The sequence below is a fragment of the Panthera onca genome (genome assembly GCF_046562875.1).
Source record: "Panthera onca isolate mPanOnc1 chromosome E1 unlocalized genomic scaffold, mPanOnc1 haplotype 2 h2.Chr16_ul_2, whole genome shotgun sequence".
Lineage (NCBI taxonomy): Eukaryota > Metazoa > Chordata > Mammalia > Carnivora > Felidae > Panthera > Panthera onca.
In genome coordinates, this window is record NW_027675816.1 from 1,101,190 (window position 1) to 1,115,974 (window position 14,785).

The 14,785-nt window shown below is 48.4% G+C and overlaps 1 protein-coding gene across 2 annotated transcripts in view; it reads left to right on the forward strand.

Annotated features, from left to right (window-relative positions):
• Positions 1-1,410: 1,410 nt before the first annotated feature.
• The window catches only part of LOC144614272 (integrin beta-3), a 55,403-nt gene continuing 42,028 nt past the window's right edge, over positions 1,411-14,785 (forward strand). For both annotated transcript variants that reach the window (XM_078437039.2, XM_078437040.2), the window contains exon 1: positions 1,411-1,546. In XM_078437039.2, coding sequence (XP_078293165.1) covers positions 1,480-1,546 — 67 coding nt within the window. In that variant the 5' untranslated portion in view covers positions 1,411-1,479. The remainder of the gene's footprint in view (positions 1,547-14,785) is intronic.

Consider the following 14,785-nt stretch of genomic DNA (forward strand, 5'->3'; position numbering starts at 1 on the left):
CAGGGCAAGGACAGCACTGTGAACATGGTTTAGAGACTCTTCCCCAGCTGAGAGAGGCATGTGCAGCTGGTGTCTCAAACCCCGGGTCAGGAAGCCCAGCTACCCTTTGTGGGCTGGCTCCTCCTCTGTCCCCTTCAACTTGCTAGTGACATTTCTGCTGATGGGTGCTGCTCTTTTGCTGTATCCTAATGTTTAGGAGGTCTGAGGAGGAAGTGCCCACCTCTGCAGAGGGTGGGGCTGGAGGAACGGGCCCAGACAAGCCTACCTGGAAGAGATTACATCGGGGATATTTTGAAAGAGAAGTGTAATTTTCCAGGTGGAAGATTCAGGAAGGTCAGTCAGATGGAAAGCCATGGAGTGTCTGAGAATGCCAAGTTAATTTCCTGGGCTTAGGGTGGGAGATGAGGCTGGAAAGCTGAGTCAGGGCCAGGTTTCAGGTATCTTGCGTGTCTCGAGAGGGCTTAGGGAAGCCCAGGGGCAGGTTGAAAGCCCTTAGGGGAGCCCAGGAGCTGGAGAGACTTCCATATCCTCTTTGATGCATCAGGTTTGGTTTTTATGTCATTAGAGCTACCCATTGCGTCAGGAGCACCAGCCCCAGCCCCTGGCGGTCTGCTGCTCACATCCGCGGCGTTTTGCCCCTCTGAGCCGGCTGATTTCTGGTCTTGGGAAAGACCCAGAGACCCAGGGGAGGGATTGGCGGGGGGGGGGGGGGGGGGGGGGGGGGGGGGGCAGGCAGGGAGTGGGAAGGAAACCTTGGAGGAAAATACGATAAAGCTGCAAAGCCTGTGAGTTTGCGTTTGCAGGAAGTGTATTGGCCCTACGTTGTTGATCACTTTCCATACGCAAGCCAAGTATTTGTAGAGAGAGGCCCTTTATGGACATCATTGCTTACACAAGCTTGAGATGCGGTCTTGTCAAGAGGCTTTCTGGAAAACCAAAGTAACCCAAAGGGGGAAAAACAGTGAATAACGAAGGACTAGACCGGTGCTTGGCATAGAGTAAACATTCAAAAGGTTGTCAAATAAACAAATTAAAGTGTGCATGAATGAAACTCAAGGTACAGAGGGAAAGTGCCTGGGAGTTCAGGTGAAAGAGAAAGCCCTCAGGAGGTGAGACTGGGTCAGGAGACGGGCCACAGGCTCCTGGCTTTTCTAAGCATACCCGGGATCCGGACGCGGACCCCGGGACCAGGATGTCTGCGGAGAACGTGCCCACGACCCCGCTCCGGTCCCAGCCTCGCCTCTCGAGGCGGGTCCCGGCCAGGCAGGGGGAGAGGAGCCGAGGTTTCCCACCACCCCCTTGCCGGCGCAGGGTCCAGGAAAGAGCGGGAGGGGAGGAAGCGCGAGTCGGCGGCCCGCCCCGTTTGTCCCACCCACCGCGTCCGCTCCCCTCCCCTCCCCTCCCGCTGCGGGAAAAGTAGCCGCGGGCGCCGCTACTCGCTGTGGGGCGGGCGCGGCGGCGGCGGCGGCGGCGGACGAGATGCGAGCGCGGCCGCTCTGGGCCGCCGTGCTGGTGCTGGGGGCGCTGGCGGGCGTCGGTGTCGGAGGTGGGTGAGGCTCCCGCGCTGCGGGGACGCGGCTCCCCGGAGATCCGCGCCGCGCATCCTGCCGCCGCGGTGTCTGCGGACTCGGAGCCGGGAAACCCGCGGGCCGCCCCCACGCGTCTGCGCTCCGAGTGCGCGGGGCCAGGCTGGGCCGCCGGAGCCCGCAGCCGGGGAGCTTCCCGACCCCGCGGTAGCAGGGCTCAGAGGCCACCTAGGGGCGGGTCCTCCAGGACGCCGGAGCCCTTAGGGGAGTCGGGCGCCTGCCCCCGGCAGCCTCGGCGCGCGCGCGCGCGGGGGGTGGCGGGCGCACCTTCGGGGCGGCGCGCATCGCAGGTGGTCTGGGGCGTGCGGAGGCCGGCTGGCTCGGGTGGGCGCGGCGAGCTGCGGCTTCCCGGGGCTGTTCCCGCGCGCTGTCGAGGGATGTGGTTGTAGCTGCTCGGGATGAGAGTGTGTGCGCGCGCGGGTGTGCCCGCTCCTGCACATTCCTCTCTCTCCTTGGGTTACACTTTCTCCCAAGTTTTCTTTTCTTCTTTTTCCTTGGTGGCTCCCGGCAGGAGCGGTTCGGAGGAGGGTGAGGGCTCTGGCTCCCACCCTCCTCCTGGGTCCTGGGTTACAGCAGTGCCTCCGCTTCCGGGATCGCCCTCCAGTATATGCGAGGAGCCACACCACGGGTCCCTGTTACTGGCTTCGATCCCTGGCTTTGTCTCTCCTGCTGTTGCACACACCATGCCAAGGCAGTTAGCATTCGATTCGGCCTCATTGGGCCTGGGGAGCGGGTGGAGGGGCAGAGATTACAGTCTAGGGATGCTGCCCGTGGTCCTTCCGGAGCCCTAGTGACCTTGCCAGGGAGAACTCTGGCTCCTGGTCCGCTAGGGCGTTCCTCTGCAGAGGACACCCATGTGTACATATATGTACTCTTAATGAAACCAGTAGTACTCCTTGTAACACCATTTAAATCCTGCAGGAGGTATTTAAAAGAGATAAGTCCATATCAAAGATAGCTCTTCAGAAATACTTTGATGACTGCCTTCAAGATCTTGTGTGTGTGTGTGTGTGTGTGTGTGTGTGTGTGTGTGTATAAAAGATTATACAGGACAAGGCAACAATATTAAAAAAAAACACTTTAGTGTATGGTTGACATACAAAAAGCTGTATATATTTAATGTATATGACTTGATGAGTTTGTAGATAAATGTACACCCAGGAAACCATCCCCACAATCTGTATGAATGATATGATGGGGGAGTTACAGATCATTTATAGGGGACTAAGCTGTTTTTACCGAAGCTTCCCATGCGATAGATGCTCAAACATGTCAACTGATGTCTTCAGCCTACAGTGAGCAGCCTGGTGACCATAGGACAGAAATACGCATCTCCAGCCTTGTGTCCTGGGAGGTGTTAGAGCCGCGGTTCAGATGCTGCCTGGTGTCGACGAGGGCAGTGGGGCTGCCTGCTTCCGTGAACTTAAAACATTTTCTTTTTACGTCTACAGCTTTCTGAATTTCTGAATGATTTCTGAGTCTAATCATTATATTCTTATAGTCTTAGAAGGAAATAAAGTAACCTAAGGTAGAGCCTAGCATCGTGCAGGTGCCAGTATTAGTGAAGATGAGGAGTGTACCTGTCATTTTGGTGTCTCTTCCTCCACCCCTCCCTCCTGGTCTTTTTTGTAGATCTGGTTTACAGAGTTGTAATGATCCATATAGGATACCACCACATTGACATACTTAAGTTTGCATTAAATATCCTTTGGGAGATCTGTTCACAGATTCGTCGTTGATTGGGATCATTCCAGCTGTTGTGATGGGTTGTGCTGAGCCAGCCCCAGACTCCTTCTGAGAGCCAGGGTGGAGAAGTATTTAAGAGCTTGCTCTCTAGAGTCAGACCTCCAAAATAATAGACTCCTGGTAAAAGCAATTTCAATTACGTTTAAATCCCCTACCCCAGGGTTGAATCCCCCGCTGCTGGGTTGCAGGTGTTGTCAGATTCCTGGGGAAGCAGGAGGTTAGGATGAGAGCGGAAGAGGGTTGTTGGTCCACACAGTGTTGAAGGGACACACAGAAAGAGCTGGGTGGTGGCACAGAGAGGCTGTCCCAGAATAGGAGAGTCTGGTATGGGGAGAAGCGAGGTCGTTTGAGGGTAGAATTGAAATTTGGAATTTACATGCAAAGATGATCTTTCTGGCTTCACCCAAGAGGTATTGGGTTTTGTGGCTTCCCGAGTTTAAGTCTTTATTCTAACCTGAGACCTGAGGGATAACTAGTTTTGTTTGCTGTCACCATCTAAGTTGATTAGTTCTGAGCTGAAGTGCTAATTTCTTCTTCTGAGTTTATATCCTGGAAACTCTCCAGATGAAGCTTCTGCAGGAACCTTCAGGGCCTGGAGAGACATGGCAGGAAGGCTTGTTGGCTGGGGAAAGGGACAGCTATGGTTTAAAACCAGCCAGATGCGTGTTTAATTCTTGATTTTGCCTCTTATTGGCTGTGTGACCTTGGGCAAGTTACTTCATCTCTTGGGAATCTCAGTTTCCTCATCTGTAAAGTGGAGAAAACAGTACTTCGATGATTATGCCAATTAAATGAGATAAAGGCACAAAATAAGCATTCAACAAATGGCATTTACTATTTTATTATTATTATCAGTTATTATTTTAGAGAGAGAGAATGTGAGTAGGGGATCGGGCAGAGGGAGAGAGAGAATCAGCACAGAGCCCTACACGGGTCTGGATGTGGGGCTCGATCCCATGACCCTGGGATTATGACCTGAGCCGAATCAAGGGTCAAACGTGCAACCGACTGAGCCACTCAGGCACCCCAAATGGTGTTTACTATTGCCATTATTCCTATCCATGGTACCTACCATGTGTTGGAGACAAGAACTATTACTGCTTCATGCAGGCATGCAACCCAGGCTCCCAGAGTGAGACCAATGGAGTCCCTTATTCCATACCCTTGTGACATTCCGCCATTGGTGGTGTGGCATATCTCAGCCACTCTCACCCAGCAAGAAGCCACAGAAGAGACCAAGGAGAAAAGAGGCCCATCATTTGCTTTATATACTAGAAAACCTTAAGTTCTGTCTCTGGGAAAAGAGGAAAGTGAAAGACATTCACAAGATTTCAGGTGCTGTGAGGAGAAGGACATGTCTGTTTTGTTCAGTGCTGTAGGCCCAGTGACTGGCACCCTGGCAGCCAAAATAAATACCTAGGGAAGGCTAGCAAAAGGCATCTGGAGGTGATGTGCCTCATTGCAAGAAACCCAGTATTTGAATATCTGCACTGATTCACAGAGGAGCCTCCAGTGTTCCATCTGGGCATTCTGGAGATTTTTAGAATACAGCTGAGACCATGAATTCTTTGGGCATTTGGATCTCTGCACTATGGTGCCTTAGACCTCTGTTCTCAGGGGACCCTCTGTGGATTGTCTGCTTTTTTCCCCTCTCTCCTGGGAGGAGACACTCAGGAGGGAAGCTTTCTCCTTTACCTCCCTCAAAACCGTGTGAGTGGTAGAGATCTCCTGGGGACAGCATAAGATGGGGTAAGGAGGCGACAGTGAGAAGGGGGAAAATGGATATGACTCTGGAATTTCCTAATAGAAATTCTTCCTCTGTAACTCCCCACCACACTCAGGATCTCTGGTTATCATCCCCTCCCAGCCCTGCGAATCCTTCTGCCTCTGTTGGCAGAAATAGCCAAGAAGCATGCCCACAGGAACCACAACTCATGAATCAGCAGGCAGATAATTAACTGGGGGAGTGACTGAGCAGCTTCAGGGATAAACCACTTGGCCTGAGCCAGCCCCCTCTGCTGCCCACAGAGCTGGCCTGCTACTTCACCCCATCGCCTCGCCTCCTTGCCCCTGAGCTCTGCCCGTTCCTAGATGGGAAGATCATTGTGTTTGAAGGAACTCGGTTCCTGAGTGCCAATGCAGGTGGGAGTGGGAGAATGATACTGTCTATTCCTGTGTAAGCTGCTGCTGTTTATTGCAACGTGAAACTATCCAGCAAAAGAAATGTGTAAAATCTGCCTTTTTCCCCCATGTACATAGTGTCTCCGGGAACACTCTTTTTATTATTTATTTATTTTTTAGAGAGAGAGTGTGCACATACAAGCAGGAGGGGGGGCAGGAGGTAGGGAAGGGGCAGAGAGAGAGAGAGAGAGAGAGAGAGAAAGTCTTAAGCAAGCTCCACGCTCAGTACAGAGCCCAATGTGGGGCTTGGCTGGGGGCTCCATCCCATAACCTTGGGATGGTAACCTGCCAATATTAAGAGTCAGACACTTAACTGACTGAGCCACCCAGATGCCCCTCCAGGAACACTCTTTTTAAAGTGAGGTTTACTGAAGGGTAATTTACATGCAATAAAATCCATCCTTTTTAGGTATATGGTTTTTTGAATTGTGACACACGTTTAATCAAGTATCCATCACCATGATCAAGATACAGAATATTTCCATCATCCCAAAAGGTTCCCTTGAACTCCTTTGTCATCAGTACCCTATCCCCACCTTTAGTTCCTGGCAACCTCTGATCTGTTTCCCGTCCTTACAGTCCTACCTTTAATGGAACGTCATATAAATGAAGTCATAGCCCATTAAGTCTGCCTTCTTTCACATAGCGTGACACATCTGAGATTCATCCATGTTGTGGAGAACCCCAGAAAGCCCAGGGGTTATCTAGGTCTACTTCATCTTCCTCAGGTGCTGAGGCGGTTACCCTGATGGGGTTCCTGGGTGGCTCAGTCTGTGAAGCGTCCGACTTCAGCTCAGGTCATGATCTCACAGTCCATGAGTTCGAGCCCTGCATCAGGCTCTGTGCTGACAGCTCAGAGCCTGGAGACTGCGTCGGACTCTGTCTCTGTCTCAAAAATAAATAAAAACATTAAAAAAATTAAAAAAGAAAAGAAAGCAGGGGACCATGTGAATGAAACCCAGATGCAACTTTCCATTTCTAAATTTTCTAACGGGATCAATGCCTTTGAGCCATGTATAACCCATTTGATTTCCCCAGTGCTAAGTAGTGATCTCTTCAGGATATTGGAGAGGACTTTGCAGCAACCAGCACTTTTATTATTAGTCTGGAAAGGAATGCGTATTTTGTGGCCAAATATGGTACATCACAATCCTTGTTAAGTAAACCTGGAGCTATTCTACCTTTTAAAATTTTTTTGTGGGGGTGGGGGGCACCTGAGTGGCTCAATTGGTTAAGCGTTGGTCTTCACCTCAGGTCATGATCTTGTGGTTCGTGGGTTGGAGCCCTGCGTTGGGCTCTGTGCTGGCAGCTCACAGCCTGGAGCCTGCTTCGGATTCTGTGTCTCCCTCTCTCTCTCTCTGCCCCTCCCCCATTCACACTTTTTCTTTCTTAAAAATAAATTAAAAAAAAATTTCAAAATTTTTTAAAAATGTTTAATTAAAATTTTTGATAGCATATCTGAAAATAATAAGTCTTCCTTCTGGTTTTTAGTCATATTCCCACAAAAAGACTAGTCTCCTTCCCCGCCCCCCCTACCCAGCATTTCTTAGCTCAATTGGTGAAGACATTCAGACATTCAAGGAGAGAATGAGGTGATATGTGCTCATTTTAAGAAAGTCAAACATTGGAGAGTAAAATGGCTAGTTTCCCTTTAATTCTGTTCTCCCATAACGTTCAATATTAAATAGATGGTGTGTTCTATTTTTTTTAATGTTTATTTATTTTGAGATAGAGCACGCGTGCTCGATCACAACTGGGGGAAGGGACAGAGAGAGGGCGAGAGAGAGAGAGAGAGGGAGAGAGAGAATCTCAGGCAGGCTCTGCAGGGTCAGCACACAGCCCCAATGCAGGGCTCGGATTCATGAACTGTGTGAGATCATGACCTGAGCAGAAATCAAGAGTCAGACGCTTAACCGACTGATCCGCCCCAGTGCCCCCAGGTGGTGTGCTCGATTCAGATTTTCCTCCATGTATATATAATAATTCTCATGTGTGTTCCTATGCCTCTACCTAAACTTGTGCTATTTCTTTTTTTAAGCTTACAAAAAACACCTCCTTTCATGCAGAAAAAAAAAAAAAAAAGTCATTGTGAAAAGATCTGCGGGTCGGAAACTGAGAAACCTATATTCGATTCCCAGCTGTGCAAGCTTTTTCATCCGTTTGCTGGGTGACTTTGCACAAGCCATCTTCCCCCTGAACCTGGTCGGGCTCTTGGTGTCTCAGGGGCTGCAAAATGGAAGGAGATGGAGGGAGAGACTTTGGTTCACACCTGCCCCTCCTCACCTTCAACTGGAGAAGCTTTTCCTTTAACTAATTCATATCATGGAACTCCATGTAAAGATTTCTTTGTGGGGGGTGGGGGGCAGGGAAGGGGGAGATCTACAGTTAAAAACAGGCTTGAAAAATTTCGCACCAGAAGAGAGCTCCAGAGGTTTGGCAAAAGGCACATTCAGTAGCCACTTTAAGAAGTCCCCGTAGTTATGGGGCGCCTGGGTGGCGCAGTCGGTTAAGCGTCCGACTTCAGCCAGGTCATGATCTCGCGGTCTGTGAGTTCGAGCCCCGCGTCAGGCTCTGGGCTGATGGCTCGGAGCCTGGAGCCTGTTTCCGATTCTGTGTCTCCCTCTCTCTCTGCCCCTCCCCCGTTCATGCTCTGTCTCTCTCTGTCCCAAAAATAAATTAAAAACGTTGAAAAAAAAAAATTAAAAAAAAAAAAAAAAGTCCCCGTAGTTAACCTAAATCTCTGTGCTAAATGGGATTCCTGGGTCGAGAAACCCCGGGCCTGTGAGATCCACCCGTGGTTTCAAACCCTTGCTTTAGCCACTACACGAGGTAAGCTCCTCCAGGTTAAACCTCTGCTGGAGCTGCGGGAGGGCGGGTGTGACCACCTCTCTGAGATGAGGGGAACGTGGCTACATATTGAGACTGATGAGCGATCTGGGACTGCTACATATTGAGAACAGACCATACCCTGCTCTCTCCCGGGCGGTTCCTGAAGGGAGTGGGCCAAAGTCTATTCCTGAGTTCCCGCTGGATTTCAGATTCAAAGAGGCTAACGGGTGCTGATGCTGCAGATGTCCCGGCTTGTCGGAAGCCTGGCATGCTCTGGGGAGCCTACATGTAGGTGAATGCCAGTGTACAAAATGAGACAGGACTGAGGACATTCAGAATTAGCTCTAATTTTTTTTTTTTTTAGCTTATAAAAGTAATTCCGCTTGTAAAAAAAAAAAAAAAAAAGTTGAAGCAGTGCAGAAGTAGGATAATGCAAAGTACCAAGTCCTTTGTAGTCTTGTCCTTAAAGATACCCACTGTTAATAGTTACTCCAGTTTTTTTCCCCCATGTGTGTCACCATATGCAGTTATTTATTCTTATTGTTATTTCTTTTAAAAAAATTTTAAAACCTGTTTTGAGAGAGAGACAGTACAAGCTGTGCAGGGGCAGAGAGAGAGGGAGGCGTAGAATCCGAAGCAGGCTCCAGGCTCTGAGCTGTCGGCACAGAGACCGACCCGGCGCTCGAACTCGTGAACTGTGAGATCGTGACATGAGCCGAAGTCAAGACGCTTAACCGACTGAGCCACCCAGGCGCCCCTCGAAGCATGTTTTATGTCAGTTTATATCTTTCCATTATTTATCCTAAGAGATATAATTCTTGCCAGAAGGCATACTGTTATATGGATGTAGCAGAATTTACTTAATGGATTCCCTGCTGGCGGACTTTGGGATCATTCCCATGTATTTGCTACTACAAATAAAGCGGCAGGGAGTCTCCTTGTTCATTGTCTGCACCTTTGTTCAAGTGTTTCTGCAGGTTCAATTTCTTGAACCGAAGCTGCTGGGTCAAAGGACATGAATGTTTTACATCTAAATTGTAATAGGTTTTGCTGAGTTGTTTTCCAAAACGGTGGGAGTAATTTGCCTTCCTACCAAGACAGGGTGGGGAGGGGAGGGGGTGGGGACCGTGAGGACCATTGCCTGCTGTCCGTACCCACCAGACGTGAGCTGGAGGAGGAGGAGGAGTAGCAGAACTGGACAGCTGCATGCCAAGGAGGTCACCAACAGGGCACCGCTGGGCTGGGCCTCAAACAGAGCTTGGTACCAGCTCGCTTCTTCTCTGTGCTGAGTGTGTCACTTGGGAGGTGGGGCCTGTGCTGATAACATTTTCCAGAGCTTGAGATGCAGCATTTGAATCAAATGTCTGTCAAGCTGTTAAGAAGAAATGGGCGTTTGTGCATTGTGTGAGTGGTCTTGGGCCCAGGGATGCTAGGCCTCCTAGACTGGGAGTCACTCGTGATGCTTTCTGGCTGGAATATAGACGTCCAGGACTGGCGGAACCTTGAAGATCTTCTAACCCAACACTGTTTGCTTTACAGAGAAGGAGAAAGGGAGACCCTGAGCGTTGAAGGGACCCTCCCAAGGTCATACAGCTCGTTTAGTGGCATTGGTAGGCTCTAGCCCTGGGGGCTCTTGTCTCCAGGCCAGCGATTTCTTCAGCATATCCTTTTAGAGGCAGAGGGTCCTGTGAGTCTGACCCTGGGGCAGGGCTGGGGCAGCGGTGGGGATGGCATTCCTAACGCAGGAAGCAGTTAGAGGGAAGGTGAGGAGGAAGGAAGCCAACATTTACTGAGCATCCACCACAGGTGGTTCTTCCACATAAATTATCTCATTTAATCCAAACAACGCCTGAGATAAGTACTATGTCCATATTTGGGAGCATGGGGAAAGGAAGCAGCCATTTGGGGTCTCCCGTGTTTGGCCGATGTGGCTGCATCAGGCCCTTTAAATACCAATGAGCAATTACGAGTCCTTGAGTAGAGACTACAAGAGTCACTGTTGTCGGAGCCCCAGGGAGACGAATGGGCCTGCTGGAGGCTACCTAGCCGGCCGAATGGCAAAGAAGTGGCTTTGGACCTGAGATCCCCTGCCTACAGTTCTGCTTGTTTTCCCCACCACGTTCACTGTTATGCAATAATAATGATCATTGATTTTACCACGGCTGCCCTATGGTGTTGCTCAGGGTCTGGGTGTTAATGTTATATGACAACCATACAGAAGGTAGGACTCGGTCCGAGGAGGGGCCTTCTGCAGTGTTCTGCACACGGCTACCTCATTAACCCAGTTGGAGATGCAAACCAGGCATGATCTGGCTTTACTTACGAGGGTAGGGCCTACTGGCTGAAGAGTCAGTGAAAGGGTATGGCCGGTGGTGAAAACATTCGAACTTTGTCCAAGCAGGTCCACTTGCTAGGGAGCAAACCTGTCTTTCTACCGTGCCCCACATGCCATCCGGCAGTAAGTCCTTGGAACATGTCTAGGGTCTGACCACACTGTTAACACCATTACTATCCCGATCCAAATCCCTGCCGTCTGTTGCCTGAATTATTGTAATAGCTTCCTAACTGGTTTCTTTTCATCTTGTTCCCCTTAGGTCTGCCTTCCTTTCAGTGGCCAGGAGGACCTTTTCTCTACTCACGTTTGCTCAAATTCCTCTCGTGGCTTTCCATCATATGGAGAATGAAAGCCATACTCCTTACCATGGTTGTAGCTTTCTAGCGTTTTGGTCCCTGACTGCTTCTCCAGCCACTTCTCTGCCTCTTTCCTCCTCCCTCTCTCTTCCTGCTACTTCTTTAACAGGCTGAAGTCCATCTCGCACTTGTGGATTCTTTCTGGAATGCTTGTCCCCTAGATCTTCTCATGACCCACTCGTATCATTTTGAAATGTCAACTCAGAGAGGCCTTTCTTTTTCTCTTTTTTCCCCCTTTTCTTAATTGTTTTTTTTATTTGAGTACACTTGACATACATGTTACATTAGTTTCAGGTGTGCAACGTAGTGATTCAACATCTCTATACATTATGCTACATTCCCGAGTGTAGCCGCCCATTGTCCCCATGCGACGCCATTGTAATACCATCGACTGTATTCCCTATTCCCATGACTTACTCATCCCAATGCTGGAAGCCTCTATCTCCCAGTCCCCTTCACCCATTTTGCCCATCCACTTATCCCCTTTTCCCTCTGGCAAACGTTGTTTGTTCTCTGTATTTATAGGTCTGATTCTGCTTTTTGTTCGTTCATTAATTTGTTTTCAAGATTCCACATATAAGTGAATCATATAGTATTTGTCTTTCTCAGTCTGACTTATTTCACTTAGCATAATACCCTCTGGGTCCATCCATGTTATCACCAATGGCAAGATCTCATCCTTTTTTATGGCTGTGCAATATTCTAGTGTGTGTGTGTGTGCGTGTGTGTGTGTGTGTGTGTGTGTGTGTATTACATCTTCTTTATCCACTTATCTATTGATGGACACTTAAGTTGCTTCCAAAGTTGGGTATTGTAGATAATGCTTCAGTAAACATAGGGGTGCATGTATCTTTTTGAATTAGTGTTTTTGTTTTCTTTGGGTAAATACCCAGTAGTGGAATTATTGGATCATATGATGTTTCTGTTCTTAATTTTTGAGGAACCTCCCTACTGTTTTCCATAGTGGCTGCACCAACTTACATTCCTACCAACAGTGAATGAGGGTTCCTTTTTCTCCACATCCTCATCAACACGTGTTATTTCTTGTCTTTTTGATTTTAGCCATTCTGACAGGTGTGAGGTGATATCTTATTGTAGTTTTGATTTGCATTTCCTTGATAATGAGTGATGTTGAGCACCTTTTCATGTGTCTGTTGGCCATCTGTAGGTCTCTGGAAAAATGCTTATTCAGGTTCAGAGAAGCCTTTCTTGACCATGTTCTCTAGAAGAGACTTCTTCCCCTCATTGATGTTATTCTTTTATTCTCCTTTTGTTTTTTTTAAAAGCATTTGCCACTGGTTGAAATTGTCCATTTTTGTTGTAAGTTTTTGTTTTTGTTTTTGCACTAAAATTTGAGCTCCACAAGACTAGGGGGCTTGTTTCGTTCCACAATATGTCTCCAGTGCCTAGGAGAGCGCCAGGCATAGGTAGGTGCTTCATGAATAGTTGTTGAGTAAATGAATGAATGAACACCAACACCACTGATGTATATTAGTATAAAAGTATAAAGCTGAAGTGGCCATGTTCCTATTATCTATAGATGGATTAGCCATAGCAAAATTTTCATTCCAGAATGGCTTTTTTTTTTCTCAATCACATAAAGTATTTAAGGGCAGTGTTTCTCGAAATCGTGTCATATATGCTATAGAAATGCAAAACCTTTTTGTATTATCTTCTTAGGGGTGCTACAACTGTGGGGCTTAACGCAATGAACTTTATTCTAGTCTCCCTGGAGGCTAGAAAACTGGAGGCAAGGTATCAGCAGGGCCCTGCTTTCTCAGAGACTCTGGATAGAATCCTTCCCTGATGCTTCCTGTCTCCTGGTGGTTGTTGGTACTCTGGCATTCCTTCCCTTCCAGTTGGATCACTCCGATCTCTGCCTCTGTCATCACATGGCATTTTCTCTGTATGTTTGTCTTCACATGGTGTTTTTCCCCTGCAAGGATATCAGTCAGGCTGGGTTAGGCCTCCCCTAAGGACCTTATCTTGATTATATCTGCAAAGATCTTGTTTCCAAATAAGGTCACAGTGGTAGGCACTGGGGGTTAGGACGTCAGCATATTTTTCTGGGGGCACAGAATTCAACCCATAACACATTTTAATATTGGTAGAGGCAAATTATACACAAATGCCTTCTGATGTCACATGCCATATTTAACGAACTGTGATGCACTTTTTTAAATCTCTGAAATTATGGTACATCCTACATCCATAGTCTTAGATATGGTGAAACGTGGAAATTTGGATTTCCTGCCATTTTGGGTGATGCTTCCTGGAGCTTTATGCTCAGAGGTGCGTGTTACCTTGAACTTCACTTTTCCCTTCCCCTTCCCCTTCCTTAGATTACTGAGCTGCTGCTACATGTAATGAAGGAACAAAAATAAAATAAACTTTCTTAGCAGATTGCTCTAAGAAAGCTCTAGAGAAACTTGTGGATCCATATGGCAGTTAGCATGAGATGTTTTGTTCTTGGATGACTCACTCAGCCAGGTGACTGCAATGGAAGATCAGGCCCCGCCAAGTCAGCCGGTGTCCCCGTGGACCTAATTGGGAAGTGACTAGTCAAAGGTCAGTGGCAGGGCTGGAGAGCCAGGCCAGACCTCCTTTCTGGCAGATAGCAAGACAGTCCGTGGTGTATGCAGTGTGGATCACCCTCCCTTCCCACTAAACACCTCTCCTTTTGACTTAGCCCTTTCCTGAAGCACCCTGGCTTCACTAGGGTGGCCCATTCCTGCATTCTGGCATCCTGGCTCATTGGACAGTGTGTCCTCAAAATAGCTCTCATTGACGCATTATGACTTCCACTTGTTCCAACTCCCTTCCTAGTTCCTCTTTTTTCCCCCATTTTCCCCATCCTTTGTCTCTCTTCTGGTTTTGTGAATTGGGCTGACGTGCCAAACCACAGCCTTTCCTTCCACTGCTTTTCAGGCAAATTTCTTGGCGGTCTTGTCTATATTTTCTTTTCTTTCTTTTTTAATGTTTATTTACTTAGAGAGAGAGAGAGAGAGAGAGAGAGAGATTGAATCCTAAGCAGGCTCCAAGCCACCAGCACAGAGCATGACGTGGGGCTCGATCTCACGAACGGTGAGATCATGACCTGAGCTGAAATCAAGAGTTGGACGCTTCACCGGCTGAGCCACCCAGGCACCCCTCTCTCTATTTTCTACTTGGCCTTCTCCTCTTGGCCATCCCTCCTGGACTGGATTTTCAAACACTAATATTCCTGACTACATTTAGAAGTTAGATCTGACAACTGATCGTTTTACTGTAGTCTGATGCTTTCTGGCTCTGTGCTCCCACCACCCCCCTGTTCAGGGCATGCTCAGCAGTGTGTCTAGTGTCGTGTAGAAGAGTGGCTTCAGGGAAAAAGTAAGAAGAAAGTAAAACATTCACCTGCCTCAAACAGCTTGGGACTCAGGATGAAAACAGCAAGGACAAAAACGACAGCCACTGTAGCAGCAGCAGCAGCCTTTAGGGAGTGCTTCCTGTGTGCCAGCCCTCTGTGCTCAGAGTTTGACAGGGACTTGTTTCATTTAATCCTTATAGCCACCCTGTGAGGACCAGGGCCCTGTTTGCTTGCTCTGGCTAAACCATCAGAGGAAATGGGTGGTGGGGTTGCTGATTGTTTTCAGCGACAAAGTTCTGATGAAGATTGCCACTTCTCTGGCAGGGCTGAGTCTGGGCCCTTGAGGCTGAGCAAGAACACAGGCCTTATGAATGGCTGGAAACAGAGGCCCAAACTCCTTCCACAT